At 48.3% G+C, this 21,295-nt stretch overlaps 2 protein-coding genes and 2 non-coding genes across 4 annotated transcripts; 3 read left to right on the forward strand and 1 right to left on the reverse strand.

Moving 5' to 3' along the window:
• Positions 1-9,427: 9,427 nt before the first annotated feature.
• On the reverse strand, positions 9,428-15,629 carry cep63 (centrosomal protein 63). The gene is made up of 14 exons (XM_076023688.1): positions 15,020-15,629; positions 14,679-14,856; positions 14,471-14,563; positions 14,123-14,245; positions 13,606-13,719; positions 13,308-13,484; positions 12,209-12,324; positions 11,939-12,082; positions 11,768-11,858; positions 11,434-11,592; positions 11,240-11,320; positions 10,967-11,160; positions 10,542-10,848; positions 9,428-10,124 (listed from the first exon to the last, which is right to left on the reverse strand). The coding sequence occupies exons 1-14, from the start codon at positions 15,058-15,060 to the stop codon at positions 9,918-9,920; spliced, it is 2,025 nt and encodes a 674-aa protein (XP_075879803.1). The 5' UTR covers positions 15,061-15,629; the 3' UTR covers positions 9,428-9,917.
• Positions 15,630-15,797: 168 nt separating this feature from the next.
• trnap-cgg (transfer RNA proline (anticodon CGG)) lies at positions 15,798-15,869 on the forward strand. Its single transcript has one exon. It is a non-coding gene; the product is annotated as a tRNA-Pro (tRNA).
• Positions 15,870-16,217: 348 nt separating this feature from the next.
• On the forward strand, positions 16,218-16,289 carry trnap-ugg (transfer RNA proline (anticodon UGG)). Its single transcript has one exon. It is a non-coding gene; the product is annotated as a tRNA-Pro (tRNA).
• LOC142886694 (uncharacterized) lies at positions 16,275-18,741 on the forward strand. Its single transcript, XM_076023819.1, has 4 exons — positions 16,275-16,863; positions 17,579-17,970; positions 18,147-18,269; positions 18,353-18,741. The coding sequence occupies exons 2-4, from the start codon at positions 17,621-17,623 to the stop codon at positions 18,396-18,398; spliced, it is 519 nt and encodes a 172-aa protein (XP_075879934.1). The 5' UTR covers positions 16,275-16,863; positions 17,579-17,620; the 3' UTR covers positions 18,399-18,741.
• The last annotated feature ends 2,554 nt before the right edge of the window (positions 18,742-21,295 follow it).

The following is a 21,295-nucleotide window of genomic DNA, read 5'->3' on the forward strand; positions in this document are numbered from 1 at the left end:
CGCCACTTAAATGTGCACATGCAAAACAAGAAGCAGGGCAGGGCAGGCCTACAGTCAGAGGAGACAAAGGCGCCTCCGCCTCAAATATGCAGTGGCGGCCGCAGCGGCGCTGTGCGGTAAATAAACCTGCCACCTGTTGGCAAAACTGAGAGGAGCCATTCAAGTGTAATCCTCCTCCCATCTCTTTTGTCCGCACACTTAGAGCCATTATCTGGAGAGCAGGTGGAGGAGCCACGTCACGTCGGCCCCAGAGTTCACTTACAGCTGCGAGCTGAATGCCTGGCAACCCGCCCACCACCGTCCCCCAGCGTCCTGGCGTGGCCACAGAACGAGGGACGATAGAACAAGGGGACCAGAACTAGGAGACCAGAACTGGGAAGCCAGAACTGGGGAGCCAGAACTGGGGAGCCAAAACTGGGGGACTAAAACTGGGGGACCAGAACTGGGCTGCACACAGGTCATGGTCCTGGTGGAGCATCTGCCTGAAGCAGATAAAGATGAAGATGGTTTACATCCCCCCACCAGAGGGCCAAAGAAATGGGCAGCCGAGCAGGTGTAGACCAGATATCTACGTGACAGGTGTGACCAGGATAGAGGAGAGCAGAGAGGGTTTGAAAGATTCCCACAGGATTCCCTTCATCAGTGTTTCCCCAAGGCCATCAGTGACTCCAGAAACCAGAAAAAGTCCAAACTACTTCCTCCATTTGCTCCACTTTTCAGAAATGATTTACTACTAAAACACACAGACAATCAGCTCTTTGTGATGTCACAAAGGGTAGTAACCCCCCTTAGCCAAACGTTTGCTCTGTTCCCTGAGAGTGCCTTGTTTTAGCAGTGTTAGCAGGAAGCTGTAAACAGAGGGCTAAATGTGTAAGTGTGTAAAAAGTGAAAATTCATAATGCAATTTAGATTAATAATGTTGTTAGATCTTAAAACTTTATCTCTTGCATTTGACAATTTGTCATCCTCTGATCATGGTCATACCTCTCTTCTATAGTGAGCTTCTCCTCACAGTGTTGGCTGTGTGTACATTGTCCACCCATGTTTTTATTAGGGTCATCTATTAATATTTATGCCCGGCCCTGTTTGTGTATATGCGGCCACATTGTCCACGAAACAAACAGAATAATGCAGACTGTCTGATAAGGCCGCTGCTAAACAGGCCGCGTCTCCAGGATATTCCACTATTTGTTTTATCCTTGGATACATTTATTGGCAGATCGGAGAGGTTATTGTCTGCGAGCAGCGCCCTGACACAGTTTCCTCTGTCTGCCCCCCACCTCTGTCCCCAGTGTCTGACTTTGTGTCTCTGGCAATTTGCTCCCATTGTGCAGCACTTCCTGATGGGAGGCACTCGGGGAGACTGGGCTCAGTCAACTGCAAAGGAATGTGACATTCCGTTCTAAAATTACGGATGTTTCTTTGGATTTCTAGGGTCCACGACGGGCGACTTTTTTTTATTTTTATTTTGTCTATCACGCCGTTGAGTGGAGAAAGTGTTTCAGCACCTGTTATGTACAAGACACTTTGTCCTCTCAGGACTGCCAGAGTACGTAGTATTCTGAAATGAAACTTACTATGAATCAGTTTGGAAACACAAGTTTTTTCTTTTGGCATAGTCACAGCAAGTCTATAATGTAAATCGCCTTGTGGTGAGTCGTAAAAAAAAACAAAACAAAGGATTTTCATTTTCCATTACAGAAATTCTCAACTTGCAGTAACAGGAAAGGAGATTTCCACAAAACTTACATCGTCAAAAATGACCTGGCAATATGACTACTGCTAGTAAAAGTCATTGACCAACTGGCAAGCACCAAGTTAATATAATTCTGCTAGCCAGACGCTAACATAGCTGGCTGATAACTATCACACAAAAGCTACAGCTAGATCTAGTTCAGTTTGAATGCCGAACACAAGCCCCGTTTTTATCTCATTGTGGAAAAAAAACAAAAAACAATGCGAGATCAGACAAAAATAGAGTAATACCTACAACCAAAGCAAAAATATGGGCATCACTTCCGAAGTGGTGCCGTTCTGTCTTGATATTTTCACCAAACACTTTCTTTGTTGTTTCTTTGTTTGTGCCACTTACTCGCAGACCGACAGTCGGCGGAACCTGTTGCCGTTAATCAGGAACACGACGTAAGCAGATTGGTGGTGGTTTGGCTGAGCAAACACAAAAGAGGCCACAGGCTGGCTGAGATAACCTCTCACTCCAGATGGTAGACTGGGGTCGAAGGGGGAAATGAGACAGAGCTGCGGTAAAGGGAGCGGGGGGGTGGGAGGGGTTAGACGACAGGAATGAGGAAATCCCACTCTGGCCCCTGCAGATAGAGGACAGGAAGCGCTGCCATTTGCATACAAATTCACCCCTGAGTAATGAAACAGGCCGAGGAGGAAGGGAGGCAACCTGCTGACCACCGGGGAGGTTTTGTCAGGTGAACTCAAGTCTCCACTTCCCTCAAGTCCCCACGTTGGACAAAACATGACAAAAGATGTGAAATTCATGTCACTCCTTTGATATTTCGGTTTTCACAGTTAATGTTGACAGAGAGCAAAGACACAGCAGAGTGAAATTCCTCGTTTCCATGTATGGCTGATTGTGATTTTTTTTTAACCAAATATCCTGACATCCAAAAACAATATTACGGAGCTAGCCTAATATTTCCGAAATGGTGACGAAGTGGCTGAGGCTAAGGTGCAGCGTTTCACGATTGTCGCGATTTGATGAATTCATCTTATGCATAAATAATGTTTTGACTTGCCTACATCATGGCTAACTGATACTAACTGCACATAAGGAGCCAAACTTGGAGGCCTATGGGAATAAACCACTAGAAATGTGTTTAAACATGTACATTATTGTTTTTAATGTATCTTATGTGTAAATTAGCAGCTACTCAATACTCAAAACTGCTCAGAATTTTTTACAATGTACTGAAAAAAACAGCTACAGACGACCATAGATGTATTTGTGGAGGGAGCTGGTGCTACCAGGCTGCTTATCTGGAAAAACTTTCTACTGGAGAACATTTTTGATTTTGTGCTGTTGTGCCTTTGTTGTTCTTGTCCTTGTTGTTTTCAAGATGTGGCTCTGCAAATGTTGATCCAGCAAGTTCGAACAACTGGTCACCATCGTAGTACCTGAATCGGCACTTTGTGAGCAGCCCACTCCAGCCTGTTGATTTACAAGGCAGTTGTCCCAACAGACTGATCCCCACAGGTGACGACAAATCTCTCTGTGATCTGCTGCAGTACTGACCATTTTACGACCGGCGTAATTAAAGAGTTAAGTACACGGGGGCACCAGAGTTGACTCAAGCAAGAAAGGAAAGGAAGCTGTTAGGAGTCCATAACGTTTTGGTCTGGCACAGAGGGTACTTCAATCAGCTTGAAGCTCTGAAGATTCTCGGATAAGACTAACGCAATTTCATGCTGCTGCACATTGCATAAATGTGGCCCCTTCGTTAAATTCAACAGAAGGCGACAACAAATGTGAAGCTGAAATGAAATGAATTGATGTATTGTGTTGTGTTGGCAACTGAGATCATTTTGACTTGGGCACATTCCTCACCGGTAACCCCGGAGTTGCTGGGTGTTCCTGGAATGGGGAGATAAAGAAGCAAATTTTGTGAGTGAGACACATTTTGATACCGCCGCTCTTATCTGTCCCAACACTCACTGGTCAAGTGACAACAGCTACCCGAAGGTAACGACCCATGAAAAGACTCCCTCGTGAGAAACAGGGAGAAACTGCATCTGTTTCCTTGGACTGGTGTCGGGCTCAGCTGAGAACATTGACAACATTCAGACTCTTGACACTTGCAGAAGGAGGTCATTTTTGTCTGACTAGCTGGGAAAAAGTAGTCCTAAGAAAAAAAAAGACAAAACCCTTTCATGCCAAACCCCCGCCAAACATGTGTTGTACCATCATCGTCTTATCTACGAACTGCCCGTTTGGCCTCGTGTTGACTTCCCTTCCATTACCTCTGATAATACCGGATCGCCTGGGGTGGGACAATTCTGAGTGTTATTTTCTATTAGCGAAACAGCGTTGGAAGAAAGACTTGGACTTGATCTGAACAGGCCACATTAAAGTACCAGGGAACACGAAAGTCAATTCAGTTCCCACAAACGTTTGCTGCACGACAACAATGGAGAGCTGCTGGTCTAGATAATAAGTTTAACGCCTCGTCCTGGACAAGTGGACAAGTGCGCATGGAAGTCTATAAAAAATATTGCTTTCAACACATTTCACAATACATGTAGGGATAGTGGCCAAACATACCAAATCACTGCTGTAAAACATAGCATCAGTAGAAAACACGCCTTCTGTAGAGAACACCTGGCCATACGCAACAAGGGTGAATTCAAATGTGTTTCCAGTCTAAGACAGGAAGAGAGAGAATAGTGTCCATGCAAAGTATGCAATTCCTATCACAACATGACATTAAGTTGCGCCAGGCCGACTGAGATCAGATTGCATTTGTTTCTTGATCTGGACGGCAGAAACACAAATACCGTGTGTGCAGTGGAGCGAGAGCCCATTTCAAAATGTAGAGTCGTTGGATAAAGACACATGATTGTGATTTCTTCAGGGTGTCTCAACCTCGTGGCAACAGAGGCCAAGAATGTCAGTCATCTATCCATAGGTAGCCGAGAGCTACCAAGCTGAGCTCATGCTGAATGAAGGCTGAGCGAAATACCGGGTCTGTTCGGTCCTGAAGCGAGGATGGGCGTCACTTCCCCAGGCCCCCTCTTCCGAAGCGACACAAGCACGATTCAAAACACGTCCCGCTGCTTATGTCACAGAGGCTGAAGGAATGTAAACTCGCTCTTCCTCCCACCGATTCATCAGCGTGTTGCCGAGGACTTGTGCAGCGCAAGATTCCAATCAGGCCCGCATTGTGTTCCCAGTTTTACAGTCGGCGATTCAAAGAAAAAAAGCAGCGTCTACAGACTGGCCGGCTCCCAACATTCAGACTCAAGTGGTTTTTGTGATTGGGGGGCTAGTCAGTTTTGACGCATGACTGGGCCTAAGTGTTGGGTCGCCATTGACAAGTTCGCTCAATGTCACACAGACTCCTGACCCAGTGAACGAACTCGTGAATGTTGTTGCGTAAGGCAGAGAAAATGTTGGCCGTTATTCTGGGGCAAAAACTCTAAAAAACTAATTATAACGGATGTTCCAAAAGAATGCCCCCATTAGCCATGAATGAACAAGGGGTTGTCCTGGATAGTTTTGTACATAACAGTAAACCAAAAGTCCGGTCACACTCCGATACTGGATTTCTCGGATTATCAATGTGATCCAACCAAAATAATTTTCATAGCAATGGAATCCTCGAGTCACAATGAGTCAGCGCTCACCACAACCGACCAACCTCGTCACAGATCTTCTTTTCCTAGCAGCTGGTTCCCAAAACTGAAAGATGACGATCTAAAATCGGAGATTTTGATTGGTTGTGAATCCATTCCTGTCCACTCGGAGTCAACTCCGAGGCCACGTCCCTCTGTCTGGCATTCCGAACCACCCGTATCAACAAAATGGGGAATAAACTATACTCGCAACCAGCTGAATGTGATATCTTTTTTGGGTCAAAACAAAAAACTAAAAATAAGTTTGGAAAAAAAATTTGATTTTAGTAAGTGTTGCCTGTAGCTGACCTATGGACACTGGGTACTTTTTGACCGGAGTCTCACACATACCTGACGCTAGAGTGTTAAAAAAAAAAAAAAAAACACCCACAGGTAGGTCAGATGCTAGCTTTTAGCGAGCTGCTAATGCCTGCTGGATTCCCTTGGAACTCAAAATCAGGAGCCGATTGCAAGTGTTTGGTTTCTGGAGAAAAAAGGTTGTTGACTGGCCTGAGTGTTCACGCTGGAATGCCAGGAAGCATCTCAGCTGCGTGACAAACGCGGTGAATCCCCAACTTGCTCAACAGACACGCACACACACGCACACACACACACACACACACACAGCGTGCAGGTCGTGGGCAACGTGTGCAGGGCAGCACCACACAAAGTACAAACAGGGCTGAATACGTCACCCAGAGGACAAACTGCAGCGGCAATGGTTAAACACTTCAAACAGCAAGTATGAAAAGAATGTTTCTGTTCGTCAAATAAAAGATCTTTTTTTCTTTTTTTCAAAGATTTCATCGCCGCCTCACACGCCACAGTATGCAAACAAACACACTGTAAAGTAGGACAGCGGCGTGCATGCCGTGCATGCACTCATTGTGAGTCGCAGGAACGAGTATTTTTCATCGGGGTCGATCTGGCACCGTTCCCTCTGTGATAAGGTTGGCGCCCCCACCAAGTCTGCAGTGAGCGTCCCACACCCACCCACCCATCCAGACCAGGCCAGGATTGGCCTGACCAGACCAGAAAATGCCAGGGTAGACCAGATTAGACCACACCAGACCACACCAGAGGAGACCAGGTCAGGTCAGGCCAGGCCTGGCGGAGTTGGGCTGGGCCGGGCCAGGCCACTCCAGACCAGACTAGACCAGGCTAGATCAAGAGAGGCCAGACCAGAGCGGGTGGGGCCAGGCCAGATCAGACCAAGGCCAGACCTGACTAGACCACACCAGACCAGACCAAACTAGACCAGACCAGACTATTCCAGACCAGACCAGACACAGACCAGGCTAGACCAAGAGAGGCCAGACCAGACTAGGCCCCACCAGAGCAGACCAGGCCAGGCCAAGCTGGGCTGGGTCTAGGCCACTTCAGAACAGACCAGACTAGACCAGGCTAGACCAAGAGAGGCAAGACCAGACTAGGCCACACCAGACCAGACCAGGCCAGGCCAAGCCGGGCTGGGCCAGGCCACTCCAGACCAGACCAGACCAGACAAAACTAGACCAGACCAGACCAGACAAGCCACACCAGACCAGACCAGACCAGGCCAGGCCAAGCCGGGCTGGGCCAGGCCATTTCAGACCAGACCAGACTAGACTAGGCTATACCAAGAGAGGCCAGACCAGAGTGGGCCGGACCAGGCCAGGCCAGACTAGGGTCATACACCAGGCACATGACGGACAAGCCTGGAGTTTAGAAGTGGGACACGGACACATGCACGGCACGCCAGGCATGTTCCTCTTCCAAGGCCCCACTGTGGAATGTGCAGCGGAAGAATGCCTGCAAGCTGCAACAATCCTGGGAAAAAAGTGGCCTTATCTCCGACGGGAAGTTCGCTCATTCCAAAGACGCCTTTATCACAACGGAGGCGTGAACGCAGCCGTGCACCACTCAGGACGGCCGGGGTGGACAGTTTCACTCCCAAGGTATTTATTTTCCTTTTCCACACACACACACGAGGCCTCGCTATTGAACAGTCGGAATAAATCAACGCTGAGTAAATCTCCCGCCGTCTCTCCGGCATCTGACACAGATAATCACAGCCTCCATCCTTCATCCTCAATCAACAACCGATGGATAGATAAGAGGAAAAAAAAAAAACTCCTCAAAGAAAATGCCTCAGATATTTCCTCTTCTGGAGGATGGGTGTGTACTGCATGTGTGTGGCGTGAATTAATTAAGTTGTTGGGTGTTTCCTCAGAGTGGGCTACCTGTAGACTGGATTTTTTTCAGGTGATAAACAGAGAATGGAGAGTTGAGAAGCGAGTGCAGGGCAGACAGGGAGGGGAAGGATGGACAAACAGGGAGTCAAACCCAGAAGTCCAGTTTCAGTATGGGATAAACGGGACATGTTTCAGGGCCTCAATGCGACAACAACAGCACCCCCTGGTGCAGAATAATGAGGCTGAAGCTGAAATCAACAGCTAAGACTGGCACTGTGTTGTTGTCTTTTCAAACAGCCTCCACCTCCTTTGCTTCCAAGGTGCTTGTCACCCTGCAGACATCCCAGAACTGAGGTCAGCTGATGGTCGCACATTCAACGAGGGTGAAGCGGTGGTCGAGTCCTAACTGGGCGGTTTTTCTCCCCGCCAAAGAAAATCCCATTGGGAAACGGCACCAGACTTCGGCTGCCCGCCGACCACGGGAGATGGATTGCTCCACATATATATATATATATATATATATATATATATATATATATTTCCCCCCAGTGTGTTTTGTTCCTTGAGTTATGCAACAACAATAACAATTCCAGGCGAGCCTCCCCTCGCGGCACCGAGCGCCGAGGTGTCCTCTGGTTGCACTTGTTTGTCCTAATAGGGTTACAAGTCTTTTTCCCAGTTTATGAGGCTTACGGCTCTAATCGCGTCGCCTTCCAGTGCACCCCCCACCCCCACCAACGAATTATCGCAGAAAGAAAAGGAGGCGGCTCCCGGCCACGACCCCCTTCCACCCGACCCTCCACCCAGAACAGCGTCTAGTTCGGCCAAATCCCTCTGTGCAAGTTTGCTGGGTTGCAGTGACGCAACACAACCACCGTGTGTCCCCGGGGTCCACCTCCATGTTCTCGTTGCGACGGGTCAGCCGCCAGCAACATGTGGTCCCTGACATTTCTTCTCTTTTTTTGTGGTCTTTACTATCATTCCACTGCAGAGCAAGTCCTTCATTAGTGAGGCACTTTTAAAAGAGAAGTGCTCCCCTCAGGCTGCTGAGGTCGCTCGCTGGCTCGCTGGCTCGCTGGCTCGCTGGCTCCACATGGTTGATATTAACATTCCAGCAGCTTCCTAATGATGCGGACGGAGGAAGCAGGCAGCAGGCTGACGGCTGCAGGAGGAGGTTCCTGACAGCGTTGGCACTGCCGACACACACATTCCTGCACTTGACAGGCTGGTGGGCCTCTGCTGGGGTGGGAGAATCAACCGCCTCACCCACCCTCCCCCCTAGACCCTCCGCCCCCCCCCCTTCTCCTCTCCCACCGTCTGGGCTATCTGGTACTGTCAGCTATATATTCGCGGTATTTTCAATTTTTTTTCCCTCCGTCTCTCGTGCAGCTACGACAGACACGCAGGCAGCTTGGACACCTCTTTGGCTCGCAGCAACATTCTTTTCTCCGGACGGAGACGCCAAAGCTCAAATTAACGCGGCATTCCGAGCAAGCAAAAAAAACACACACACACACACACACACACACACACACACACACACACACACACACACACACACACACACACACACACACACACACACACACACACACACACACACACACACACACACACACACACACACACACACACTGGAGGACATGGCGTGTGTGTGAAAGAACGCCGGCGAGTAACTCAGGTGGAATTCAGCAGGTCGTGTGAAAGTGGCAGAGGTTTGGCGCAATCGGCTCGAGTGTTTTTCTCACAGCAACGTCGAGCTGAAGGAGCCTTTTCGCCTCGTATGTAACACTTCCTGTTTTGATAGGTCTAGTTTCTGTCTCATCTCTATGGAGCCAATTAAAAACAAATATGAAGGAGGCCAGAACAATGTTGCAACACATAGTATAACAGATAAGTATAAATGTTTTATTACACTCATTAAAAAAATATATGTACATACACACACACATATATATATATATATATATATATATAAACTCTACTTTATGTGTAATTAAATCGACTCACCACAGCGAAGTGCAGTCAACCTGCACCGAAGGAACTAAAATGCTAAGCACGCTGAAATACAGAAAAGATTCACGGCAGATTCTATTTTTTTAACCTAAAAAAATCAGTCTGTAATGTACAGGAGATATAAAACGTGTGTATGTTTTTCTATTGTTTGATACCAGCATCATGTCTCTGTCATGGTCACTGACACAGAGAGAAACCAGGCAAGTGTTGACCTGCTGACCTCCGCACACAGCGTCTCATCTTCACCACATCAGGTGGAGAAAAGTTCAAAGTGTCTCCTCTGAGACAAGCTCCAAGTGTGCCCGCCGGCCACCCCTGGCCCGGGTCCTGGTCTGGACTCAGGTCCTGGTCTGGAGTCGGGTCGTGGTCCTAACTCGGGTCCTGGTCTGGACTCGGGTCCTGGTCCTCGTCTGGCCCCGCAGTGCCAGGCAGGAACCTAGTGACCGTCATCACATTGTCGTGTATCATGCCCTGGATGTGGCTGTCCAGCCTCTGCAGCAGATGGGAGGAGCGCACGTTCTCCTCCTCTAGGAAGCGGGAGACCATGCGCTCTGCCGGCGAGAAGGACAGCGACACCTGCAGGGCGACAACAGTAGCGCAACAGCAGCAAAATTATTGGCTGAAGACGATACAGAGTTCATAAACTGAATAATCGGACGATACACGATTTGAAAATGTTGTTGAAATCAATGCAATTAGAAAAGATTAATCATAGAAATATTTAATTTATACGATTTATAAATCGTATTTATAAATGCAAATAACTTTTGGCCGCAAAAACTGACAGTGCCAAAAATTCATTTTTGTAAAGTGTAGTTTGAATTCATTCAATTTTCTATGTTAATTAACTAACTAAGTCATCAGCATCAGTGGAGCTGCTTGTTGCCTTAGATGAGAAGTTTGACCTGCGAGTTGTGCCGCCAATTTCAATGGATTTCTTATACTATCGTAATGGACTTCGTAAACGTCAACATGCGAGTGTTGACCACTCACCTCTGCAGCAGGTGAAGGTGGTTTCCTGCCGGTCAGAGTTTCATCGGAACTGGAGCTCCGTCCCTCAGCTGGAGTCTCCAGCAGGTGTCTCCCGCTGGCCTTGGCCCCACTGGTGACGGCTGGAGTTGTGAATGATGATGAGGAGGAGGAGGAAGACAAGGAGAGGGAGGAGGAGGAGGCTGCTGATCGAGGCCTGGTGTCCTCGCTGGGCGGCGGAGTCGAGGTGTGGAGCTGCTGGAAGAGCCGCTGGATCTCTGCTTCAGAGCGAGTGTCCGACTGCTCCCCCTGCTGGTGGTACCGGCCGTCGCTGCGAGAAACACACACACACACACAAGCCATAAACAAAAGATGAGCACCTCATACAGGTGTGTGCGTGTGTGTGTGTGTGTGTGTGTGTGTGTGTGTGTGTGTGTGTGAGTCGGTACCTCCCCTGCTGCAGCCGCTCCGTCACAGCGTGGCTCAGCAGCGCCCCCTCGTACTTCTCGGGAGAGGTGAGGGCGGAGGCCTGGGGGCGGAGCTGAGCCGGCGTCCTCCTCAGCCGCTGCTCCTGCTGCTCCAGGCTGCCGGCAGACGTCACGTGACTCTCCCTCGCCGGGGTGGAGGGGGCGGCGGCGCCCGTCTGAGGAGCGAGAGGGCGGAGTCAGAGAGGCCGCGGTGGGAGGAGCCGAGAAAATAAAAAAACAAACAGGCAGACAGACCAGAGGGGAGGGAGATTCCAGCCACCGCACACGACTCTTGAGATTGTGGCTCTCAGTGTGAAGAGTCTCCAGCTGAGGCGTCTGAAAAACAATCACAGTGGACCAAGGTTATTTTTTCATTGACGTGCCAAAGAGCTAAAACACAGCTGAGCTGCTATTTGACGGCATCCTGTGTCACGTGATGGCTGGCCGACCTTCAGCTCGGCCGCGTTCTGCCCCACCCGCTCCGCCTCCATGCTGGCGATGGCGAGGTCCCTGCGGTGCAGCTCCGCCGTCAGCCTCGACACCTCCCTCCTCACGCCGTCCAGCTCGCCGCCGTGAGTCTGTCGCGCCCTCAGCAGCTCCTCCCTGAGCTGCACGACCACACACACACACACACACACACACACACACCACACACACACACACACACACACACACACACACACACACACACACACACACACACACACACACACAGGTCGAGCTGAGCTGAGCAGGCAGCTCGGCCTCAACAACACAGCAGAGTTTCTCAGTCGGTCCTCTCACCTTCCTGGCCTCGGCCACGGATGAGTCGTACTGGGCTCGCAGGACCCTCACTTCCTCCAGGTTTGGCTGCTCGGCTCTCTGCCGACTGAGTCTGGAACAGTCGGTTTAAAAAAAGCATCAAGAGTGAATCTCAACCTCGGTGCGTTTGGGCCGACCGGCTGCCAGCCTCACCTCTCTGTGACGCAGGCCAGCTCGGCCCTCAGCTCGGCCTCACAGCTCTGAGCCCGGTGAAGTCTGGTGGAGGTCTCCTCCAGGTCCTGGCGGAGGAGCTCCACGCCTGAGCAGCCCTGAGCAGCCAGGCAGCCCTCCAGACAACTGGCAGGACCAAGATCAAGAAGAAGAGGAAGAGAGTCCTCTCATTACCAACGATTAATGGTCAATGGACGCCCTCTTGTGTACACTTCCTGTACTGCACCAGGGCTACTCCCTCACGAGACCCACCGGATGACTTGATCTTTGGCCTGCAGCACCTGGCTCAGTCTGCTGGCTTCGCTCAGGAGGCGCTGGCGCTCCAGACTGGCTCGTCGCACAGATGGATCCTGGGAGTCTGCGGAGGCCTGAGGAGAGCAGAAGGTTCTCAGCTATCGTTGGTGCAGATTCATCAGAAGATGGCCCGCCAGCTCCCATTGAAATCCAGTGCATTTAAGGAATGTTTTGATCCGTCATCATGATAGCAGTGTTGGCGAGTAATCTATTACGTAGTAATCCACTGCTGTAATTAACTTACTCTTTTTTTAGTAACGGAGTAATGTAGCAAAACTGGTAATTATATCATTATTACTTTATTAAGTAATGATTCCATTCCTTTTCAGAAATATCTTGCAAGCTAAAAATGTATTATTATGCAATTATCCACAAAATATCTGAAATTTAGAAAAACAACCAAAGACAATGTCACAGATTGATGATGCAGCCGTGCATGCAACGTCAGTGATATGAGACGACGCACCAAAACAAGCATGGTGGCGGCAAGAGAAAAAAACAGCGATTGCTTTTGATAGCTGGAAATACATTATTATAACATTATTTTGAACTCATGTCGTCTAAATGAAAGAATATTGTGGTTCCTTGCACGTTACGTGCAGGAAAGAAGACGTTCTCCACTGTTACTTTATCTTTTTTGACTAAAGCAATTAGTAATTGATTACAAAGTAGTCAAAGAAGTAGTTGGATTACTCTTATGGAGTAATCCCAACAACCCTGTATGATAGGCACTGATCTAACTTGCAGCGAGTGTTGTTTATAGGGAGCTGGGAATTAAAAGTTGCTTAAAAATATTTTCTTCAGACAAATAAATATTTTTGCTTTATCTGAAGTGCAAAACCAGCATTAGCCGTACTAGCCATGGCCAATTCTGATGCACCAGTTGATTCTCCAAATTCTTGTCCTGGTCGGTTTTGTTGCTGCCATAGCATCCATGGCAACCTTTAGCAGCAGCCAGACTCACAGTCACTCACAGTCACTCCCTGTCTAACTTATTTATTCACATATTTCACTATCACACATGTTGGCGTTCCTTTTGATGCTTCTCAGCGCTGACCTGCTGCTCCCTCTGGTTCCGCCCCAGTCGAGACTCCAGGGCTCGCAGCCGCTCCACCTCCACCTCCTGGGAGTTAATGCGGCCCTGCACCGCTTCCAGCTGAGCGCGCAGACGCTGCACCTGCGCGTAGCTTCCCCTGTGCTCCCGCTGCTCCTGGTTCAGCGACTCCCACTGTGCCTGAAGAGCAAATGGACAACGACAAAAAAAATAAAATAAAACTTACAGAGAGTCCATTTGTGTCCCATCGTCGGGGTGTGTGTAGCTGTCATGGCAGGATGGAGGAGGATTCTGCTCTTACACTGCTGAGTGTGAGCTCGTCGTTCAGCCTCTTGTTCTGGACCTCCAGCGCCGCCACTTGCTTCTGCAGCTGGATGCGCTGCTGCTCCCACTCGACACACAGCCGCTGGTAGTCCTGCAGGAACAGAGGCTGATCGTCAGTCCAACAGGTGGCAGCACCGGATCGTTTATCGGTGATAATCATGAAGGACGCTGTAATGTGAGCCATGGTTAAAATGCCTTTACAGGTTCCAGTTTAGCAGCCTGGCCACATTAATACCGAACAAAACAGCTTATTTCGCCCTTTGTTTACAGCCTCCGGCTAAAACTAATACTATGGTTGGCACTTTACACACACCACCTCACAAAAGGCTGATCTCCAGTATTGTGTGTTTTCGCACACAAAGTGCAAAATGGAGCAAACAGACAAAGCAAAGGATGAACATTTTTAGAGGCATTTACTGACTGGATGAGACACTGATATTAGAAGGAAAAAATGGCAGAAGTGACCTTTAAAGTGGTTCAAGATTTATTTTTACCTCAATCTTTTTATGAAGTATCGTCGCCTCTGAGTCGACAGCCTGTGTAGCGGGGGCCGCGCTGCTCTTCTCCTTCAGCTGTTTCCGCTGTAGCTTGTGGTAACTTGTCTTTAGTTTCTCCAACTAAATGTACCAGGAGTTCATTTAAAAGACGCTGTTTAATAGCATGAAAAAGCCACGTAAGACTTGAATAAACTCAACGTCTACAGATTTTAAAATTAGCTTTACTTTCAACCAAGCTAAAATGAGAAAACATTTGACAACAATGACTTCATGCATTTTTACACCCAGTTTGGCCTGATGTGTGAGTTAAATGTGATGTTTTGGTTTTATGGTGGGGTGTCTTACCTCTTCTCTGACTTTCTGCAGCTGTTGCTCGTACTTCCTCACCAACTCCTGGCGCCCAGGCTGCCCGTCCAGCTGCCGGCGCAGCGATCGGATCTGGAGTCAGCGGGGGCAAAGGTCAAACGGTATTTCAAAATCACACATGTTGGCATTCTGCAGAACCCGGTCACGAAAGACCTCGGACCTCCAGCGTAGAAGCTCCTTTCTATACCTCCTGGTCCTGCCGTGCAGCCAGGCTCCTGGAGGCCTGCAGCTCCTCTCCCTCGGCCCTCAGTCGCAGCTGCAGGCTCTTCACTTCGGCCTGCCACTCGGCCCTCTGGTTGCTGATCAAGATGTCAATCTGCCTCATCAGCTCCTGCAGCTCCGGCTCACAGGACGACAGGACGGAGCTGAGAACACGGGGACACACGGAGTCAAACACTGACGTTAGCCAGAAATGTTTATCATCATCATCATCATCATCATCATCATCATCATCAATAGCAACAGCAACAACGACAACAAAAACAACAACAACAACTAGCTGCCATGAGTTAGCTAATCAGCAGTCACCTGAGATCAGAGTTTTGCAGCGCTCCGAGAAAAGGCTCCATCTCGGGGGGTGAGAAGGCCGAGTCGGTGTCATGAAATACAGACAACTTCCAAAAAATCCGTTGACACTTTGGACGACGTGTTAACTCGGTGTGCAGGTTGGCTCACTTCGCCCGAAGAGGCTCAAACGTCCAAAACGGGTTTTGATAGACTATAAAACAAACGGGAAGCTGGTCAAGTCCCCCGCTTCCTGTTTCAGGGTTTTCCTCAAACACTTCGGACCATCGACGGCTGGTTCAAACGCGACTTGCAACTTTTATTGACATCCATATTCAAGCAGCGCGGCCCCGGCGACATGGATTTCCTCGTGTATGGCGGTAACCCCGCCTCCTTGTGGCGTGACGTCAGCGCGTGGTTACGTACGCGGTGCAAGAGGGAGGGAGCGCGGACGAAATGCGTATGCAGCAACTGATTATAGACGGTGCCAACGTTCGTTTCGATGCGTTTCATTTGCGATCGTTTAAATTAAGACAATTACCTTGAGAGCGTTTTGCGCTAATAGACGTAAAAAATAAATAAATGCATATGTCAGGTTAGTGAATGCCCTATTTACTCTCAAACGCAATGCGTCTCCGGTGTCGTTTTCCATTAATGTCCATCGCCCCGACAGGAAAGTAGAGATTGTTAAGAAATTGGTCGACTGAATGAGATCAAATGCCAGAAAATAAGAAGGAAATGTGAATACACCCGGTGTGATGTGACTGGTTAAAGCTGCTCGCGCCTGCTTAACAGAACACGTGGCTCGTTGGTCTAGGGGTATGATTCTCGCTTCGGGTGCGAGAGGTCCCGGGTTCAAATCCCGGACGAGCCCACTCTTTTGACTTAGATCCGAGCTAAATAGACGATGCCGTCTTGATTGAACACAATGTAATCTTCATTTTGGTCTAGAAATGACAGACATCAATCGTATTTGTTATTATTATGAGCGATGAGTGGACGCTAATCGCTGAAGCTCCGTCACTCGTAAGCGAACTGTCTGACTGATTCCCTCTAAGCTTGTTTCGATTCATATGCTACTCGCGCTAAGCTAGCGTTGATTCGTATACTACTCGCGCTAAGCTAGTTTTTTTTTTTTATTTATATGCTATTCTCTCTGGGCTGGTGCTGAGTTGTTATGTAAGTCAACGATATAAAGACTACATGGCGCTGTCTGCTGTATGGCTCGTTGGTCTAGGGGTATGATTCTCGCTTTGGGTGCGAGAGGTCCCGGGTTCAAATCCCGGACGAGCCCTCGCTGTTTTTGCGTATTTTTAAATTCCATAACTTCTCAATGAAACGTTATAGTTATTTTTCTCTATACTCTTCATATCGGAACAACAGAAATGACACGACTTGAAGAAGCTCTTGAGTTTTCTTTGCTTTTCCACCATTGAAAAGAGAAAACTGCCTCTGAAACCTGCGCTAGACCACCAGCAGCGCTGTTTTTTCCTTGCTATTGTTACTGCGCTGAAATACACATGTACATACATGTTTACCGAAAAAGAAGGGTAAACTCTGATATTTTACCCCAAACGTGCATGGAAATACTGCTCTCACCTTCACCACATACTCTCCTCCCCCACCTGTCTGCTGTCAGTCAGGCAGACAAAGAGATGCTGCTCCTCCTCCTCCTCCTCCTCCCCAACCTCCACCCAGGCCACCCCAGCTGCTCAGCTTGTAGAAGAAAGAGGCCGTCCACCGTCCCGCCCAGCAAACACGGCTGACAGGCGGCAGACGACTCTTCCCTGCCCTCATTCACTGCTGAGACACAGAACAGGCTGAGAGGTCTGCAGGAGCAGGAGTTGAGTCGGCAGTGGGCTTCAAGTGTGAGTAGGATTCACTGTTTTTTTTTCTAACACATTCAATGTCCTGTACTGTTTTATTTCTATTTAAACGTTTTTTTGTGTAAAGAATGTTCCAATGTTAGTTGTCTTCTTATTTCTACGTGGATAATACAATCAATGATGACATTTCATCCAAACCTCGGGAACACGACTCTGACATTTGCTGCTATCTAAAAATAAAAAATAAATAAGATAAAGACTTGGGAGGCTGCCTGAAACAACAACTAAACTTTGGGTACATGATACGAGCCAACAAGCTGTCCGTGTGAATCAGTTTTAGTCCTGCTGTGTGTTGTGTTTCCTGTCTTGTCACCTTTTGTCCTTAAAGGCCGACGTCAGATTTGAATCTGTGCAGCTCAGCAAATTTCACAGACTTTCTCATCCAGTTCCTCCTCCACTGGGGGTGTAGTTTTCACTTTACTTTGGCTGTAGCTTCAATTTCCAACAATAGTTCCTAGCACCTTTTTTTCCCCCCCAGTAGACTTGCAGACAGCAAACTCAACAGAAACATCAAGGCAAGGCAGCTTTATTTGTACAGCACATTTCATAGACAAGGCAACTAAATGTGCTTTACATGGTGAAAAGTTCAAACATTTTAAAAGCATTTAAAAACAAAGAACACAGTCTTCAAAGACAAAAATGCAGAGAGAGAAAAAAACACATCACATCCCAACATGTCATCTGTCATTAATTCCAGGATCCAGACTCGTCCTTCCCACCCTTCCTTCAAACCTCCGCCATGGTCCTGTGCGAGGAGGGCGAATGCAGCGTGTGCCTCCAGGCTTACACGCGCTCCGAGCGGATCCCCCGGCTGCTCCACTGCAGACACACCTTCTGCCAGCCCTGCCTGGAGACCATGTCGCAGGCGCAGGGCAGCCTCGTCACCGTGGGCTGCCCACTCTGCCGCCGCCTCACCTGCATCGGCCGCGGCCTCGGCCTGCAGGAGGCGCTGTGGGTCGACAGCAGGCTGTGGGAGCAGATACCAGAAGAGGAGGAGGAGGAGGAGGAGGAGGTGGAACAGGAGGATGAGGTCAGGCTGAAGGGAGAAGATGAGAAGAAGGAGACGGAGTCCCAGCGAGAGGCCGAATGGTCAGTTTGAGGGGTTTTTTTCTGTGTCCTCTGTGCAAATAAAAGCAGGACGAGCTGGTTGATGAGTTTCTGAAGTTCCAGCCGCAGAGACTCTTCACACCAGGCTGCCAACCGGCTCTTTGTCCACACAGCTTCTCATTAGCACCTGTATGTCTGTCTGTCTCACCTCTCTGCAGTGTCTCCGGCCACTCCCGGAGAACCAGACTCAGGCTGCCGGCCTTCCTGAAGCGCTTCAGCCTGACCAAGCAGCAGCAGCAGCGGCAGGAGATGGTCGTGCCGGGCAGCAGCAGCAGCAGTGTGTACGTACAGAGCGAAACGGAGCAGCAGAAAAAGGAAACGATAGAAGCCTGTTGTGTTGACGTGTTCCACTCTCTCCTTGAAGGGAGATGAAGTCGTGGCGACGACTCTCCACCGACGAGATGTTTTAACGACGGGCGACGCAGCGACTCGTTGGAACTTTAACAGCAGGAGAGTCCAGGGTTTTTTTTTCCCATGAGGATGTTTTTTTTTTGTGCCCTGGCCTGAAGGTGTCCCTACAGGGTTAAACTGTCCCAGCTGCTACGGAGGGATTTGGTTCAGCTGGGAGACCCGGCGCTCTGCAACAGATGGTGACCCCCCCCCCCCCACACACACACACACACACACACACACACACACACTCCCTCTCCACCCCTCTGGAGACGTTCCCTTTTTATGGAAAATTGATCCTTTAACTTATTATTTATGATATTCAACGACTGAGAGTATTTAATAAAACTATTTTTTAATTAAGTTCTGTTCTGTGCTCACTCGTTAATCCTGATTAATTTTCAGACTCTTTACCCCAGAGTCTTTTTTTTAAATTATTATCAGTGCCTATTTGTCATTTATGCCATGTTAGAGATTCAGTTTTGCCCCCCCACCCCGGCCTCCCCCCAAAAAATAAACATAAGTGTGGCGCAGGCAGGGATTTCAGAACATTAAGTCTTTGAGGGCTTGACGCAACAAAAAACAAGGCGACAAAAGACTCGCTGAGCCGTGAAAGCAGATTATTAAACTCCATTCAAGCAGCATCTGGCCACAGTTCCACGCTGCAGGACCAGATAACAGCCCGTCGTTATTATATTCCTTTGTGCTGTCAAGGGTTTAAAAGCATACAGCACCTTGCTCAGCGCTGAGTGAAAGTCGTGGTGACGGCAGTTGGATTTTTTTGTTGTTGAATTTTTCACATTCAGGTCAGCAGCCAGAAATCCGTTAGCAGTCGCACCGGTTCTGCAGCAGCCAACCAGTTGCAACAGGCTGCAGCTGCCTGGGAAACTCACGCTGGAGAAAACACACAGTGACACTTTGATTCACGAAACCTTTAGTTGGTTAATTGGATGAGAGGAGAACAAAGAAACACAAACTGGGCTGCAAAAGCGGAACAAAACCAGTTTCGATTTGGAGACATCAACCAGCTCCCAGTGCCGGACTGGTGGAGTCAGACCAGGTGGAAACCAGAACCAGGTCCAAGGTTCCAAGTCTGAATTATGGCAGTTCAGTTCAGTGAATCTGACTCATTTTCTCAGCTGGTCAGAATCTGACCAGACCAATCAGTGTCCCCCTGGGGAGAAGGAGGCGGGGCAACAGCCAGGGTTTAGCTGTGACAGGAAACAGGAAGCCACTGTGGATGTCAGTGTGGATGCTGCAGTGATCAGTCTGATTACAGCTGGAGAACATTTCCTCAGTAGAAAAGAAAGAACAATCAGACACTTGATTGACTCTGGAGACACTATAGGTGTCACTGGAGCTCTAACGCGAGTCTAGTGTCGACCCTCATGAATGAATCATCTAGCTCAGGGGTCACTAACATGGTACCCAGGGCACCAGGTAGCCCCCCAAAGACTAAGAGTCTCAATGGCTTGTTGAGCTGAAATTCTAAAAAAAAAAAAAAAAAAAAATTATCCAACCATGTTAAGTCATTTTTGATCATTACTGAGCACTCTTTAATGTGTCTTAAAATAGATCAGTATCATTAATAATAATTTATAACTAAAGGCTAACTGGAAAATGTTGTTATCTCAGGAGAAAGTAGCAAACTAGTTGCCCTTCCTAGTACTCATTATCCATGAGGTGGCTCTAAGGTACAAAAAGGTTGGTGACTAGCTTCTACCAAGCTGTTACCTAGTACAAAGACATATCTTGTATAGAATATGACATGTAAGGTTAGTCCAATCCCCTTCAGCTTCTTTCCAAACATTCCCAAGAGCCCAATCACAAATACTCTTTCCCAGACGAAACATGTTAAAAAAAAAAAAAAATCTAATAGTGTCTCATTGTAAGTGGAAAATTTCCAGACTAGTTGCAGTTTCAGACTGACAGACAGGATCCACGGGAGGAATCCTTGCGGTGTGTCTTTAGAAAAAAAGGAGCAACAACAACAGCAACTCATGCCATAAGACGTGTTGCATCACTGCTGCCGCACGAGGGCAACGCGTCAGTCCTGCTAGGATACAACGTTCCACCGAAACCTGCAGGGATGGTTGGGAAATATCAGAAGACAGGTTGAGGAAGGTCACAGCTAGTGAGGAAACAGCAACCAGGATGTAGACAGAGTCAGCAGGTTGACTGAGGCACAGCTGCACAGCTGCAGAGTTTCAGTCTGATCGAGGTTTCAGCCGACGTGTGAGGAGGAAACTGTTGCCACACAAACATTGTGTTTTTTCCCTGTTGCTGTGATCAACAGTTTTGAAATGAATCACTGTTGTCGTCTGTTAAACAACACAAACTTCTGAAACTCTGAAAGTTTTTTTCTTTCTGCGTTGATATGAATCAGTTTGTTCCATTTCTGTCACTTTTTGTTTTTAATTTTTTCCACATACTCCCGTTTCCAACTGTGCGCCTAGTTGTGTTTGGATCATTATTTGCCTTATTAGCATGCAGTCTAATAAGCTGAGTATTATCATGAAAGGTTAGGCGGTGGACCTGTGGTGAACATCAACTCCAACATCAACGAGTTCGGCTCTTCTGCCACCATGTGCGTTGCCTCATTATTGTGGTGTCTGCAGTTGGACTTCCGGCTGACTCACAACCACATAAACAAAGACACGCTGTTGTATGCAAGGTGCAGCAACACTGGCCTTATTGGCAGGACCACAGAGTGAGGTCATGTCTTACACACACATGTTGCAGGAATGTAAGTGGAGGAAAAAAAAAAAAAACACATTCACAGATTGACATCATATCTCACAAAAACAAACACAAACTTCACATCGACTGCCAGTGAAAAGAAATACGAGGATCAACCAAGATGTCCTCACTCTAAAGGTAGGAACCTTTTGGTGGTCCTCAACTTTCCAAATAAACA

The sequence above is a fragment of the Nelusetta ayraudi genome, unplaced genomic scaffold (assembly GCF_046127955.1).
Source record: "Nelusetta ayraudi isolate G7.1 ecotype Tasmania unplaced genomic scaffold, CSIRO-AGI_Nayr_v1 ptg000001l, whole genome shotgun sequence".
NCBI classification, from domain to species: domain Eukaryota; kingdom Metazoa; phylum Chordata; class Actinopteri; order Tetraodontiformes; family Monacanthidae; genus Nelusetta; species Nelusetta ayraudi.

Excerpts from the sequence above, each read along its gene's own strand:
- cep63 (XM_076023688.1), bottom strand. The coding sequence starts at position 15,060 with ATGGAGCCTTTTCTCGGAGCGCTGCAAAACTCTGATCTCAG. Across the intron at positions 13,720-14,122 it reads TACTTCATAAAAAGATTGAG|GACTACCAGCGGCTGTGTGT; the intron begins GTAAAAATAAAT and ends CTGTTCCTGCAG. Across the intron at positions 11,321-11,433 it reads AGAACGCGGCCGAGCTGAAG|ACGCCTCAGCTGGAGACTCT; the intron begins GTCGGCCAGCCA and ends ATTGTTTTTCAG.
- LOC142886694 (XM_076023819.1), top strand. The coding sequence starts at position 17,621 with ATGGTCCTGTGCGAGGAGGGCGAATGCAGCGTGTGCCTCCAGGCTTAC. Across the intron at positions 17,971-18,146 it reads TCCCAGCGAGAGGCCGAATG|TGTCTCCGGCCACTCCCGGA; the intron begins GTCAGTTTGAGG and ends ACCTCTCTGCAG. Across the intron at positions 18,270-18,352 it reads GGCAGCAGCAGCAGCAGTGT|GGAGATGAAGTCGTGGCGAC; the intron begins GTACGTACAGAG and ends CTCTCCTTGAAG.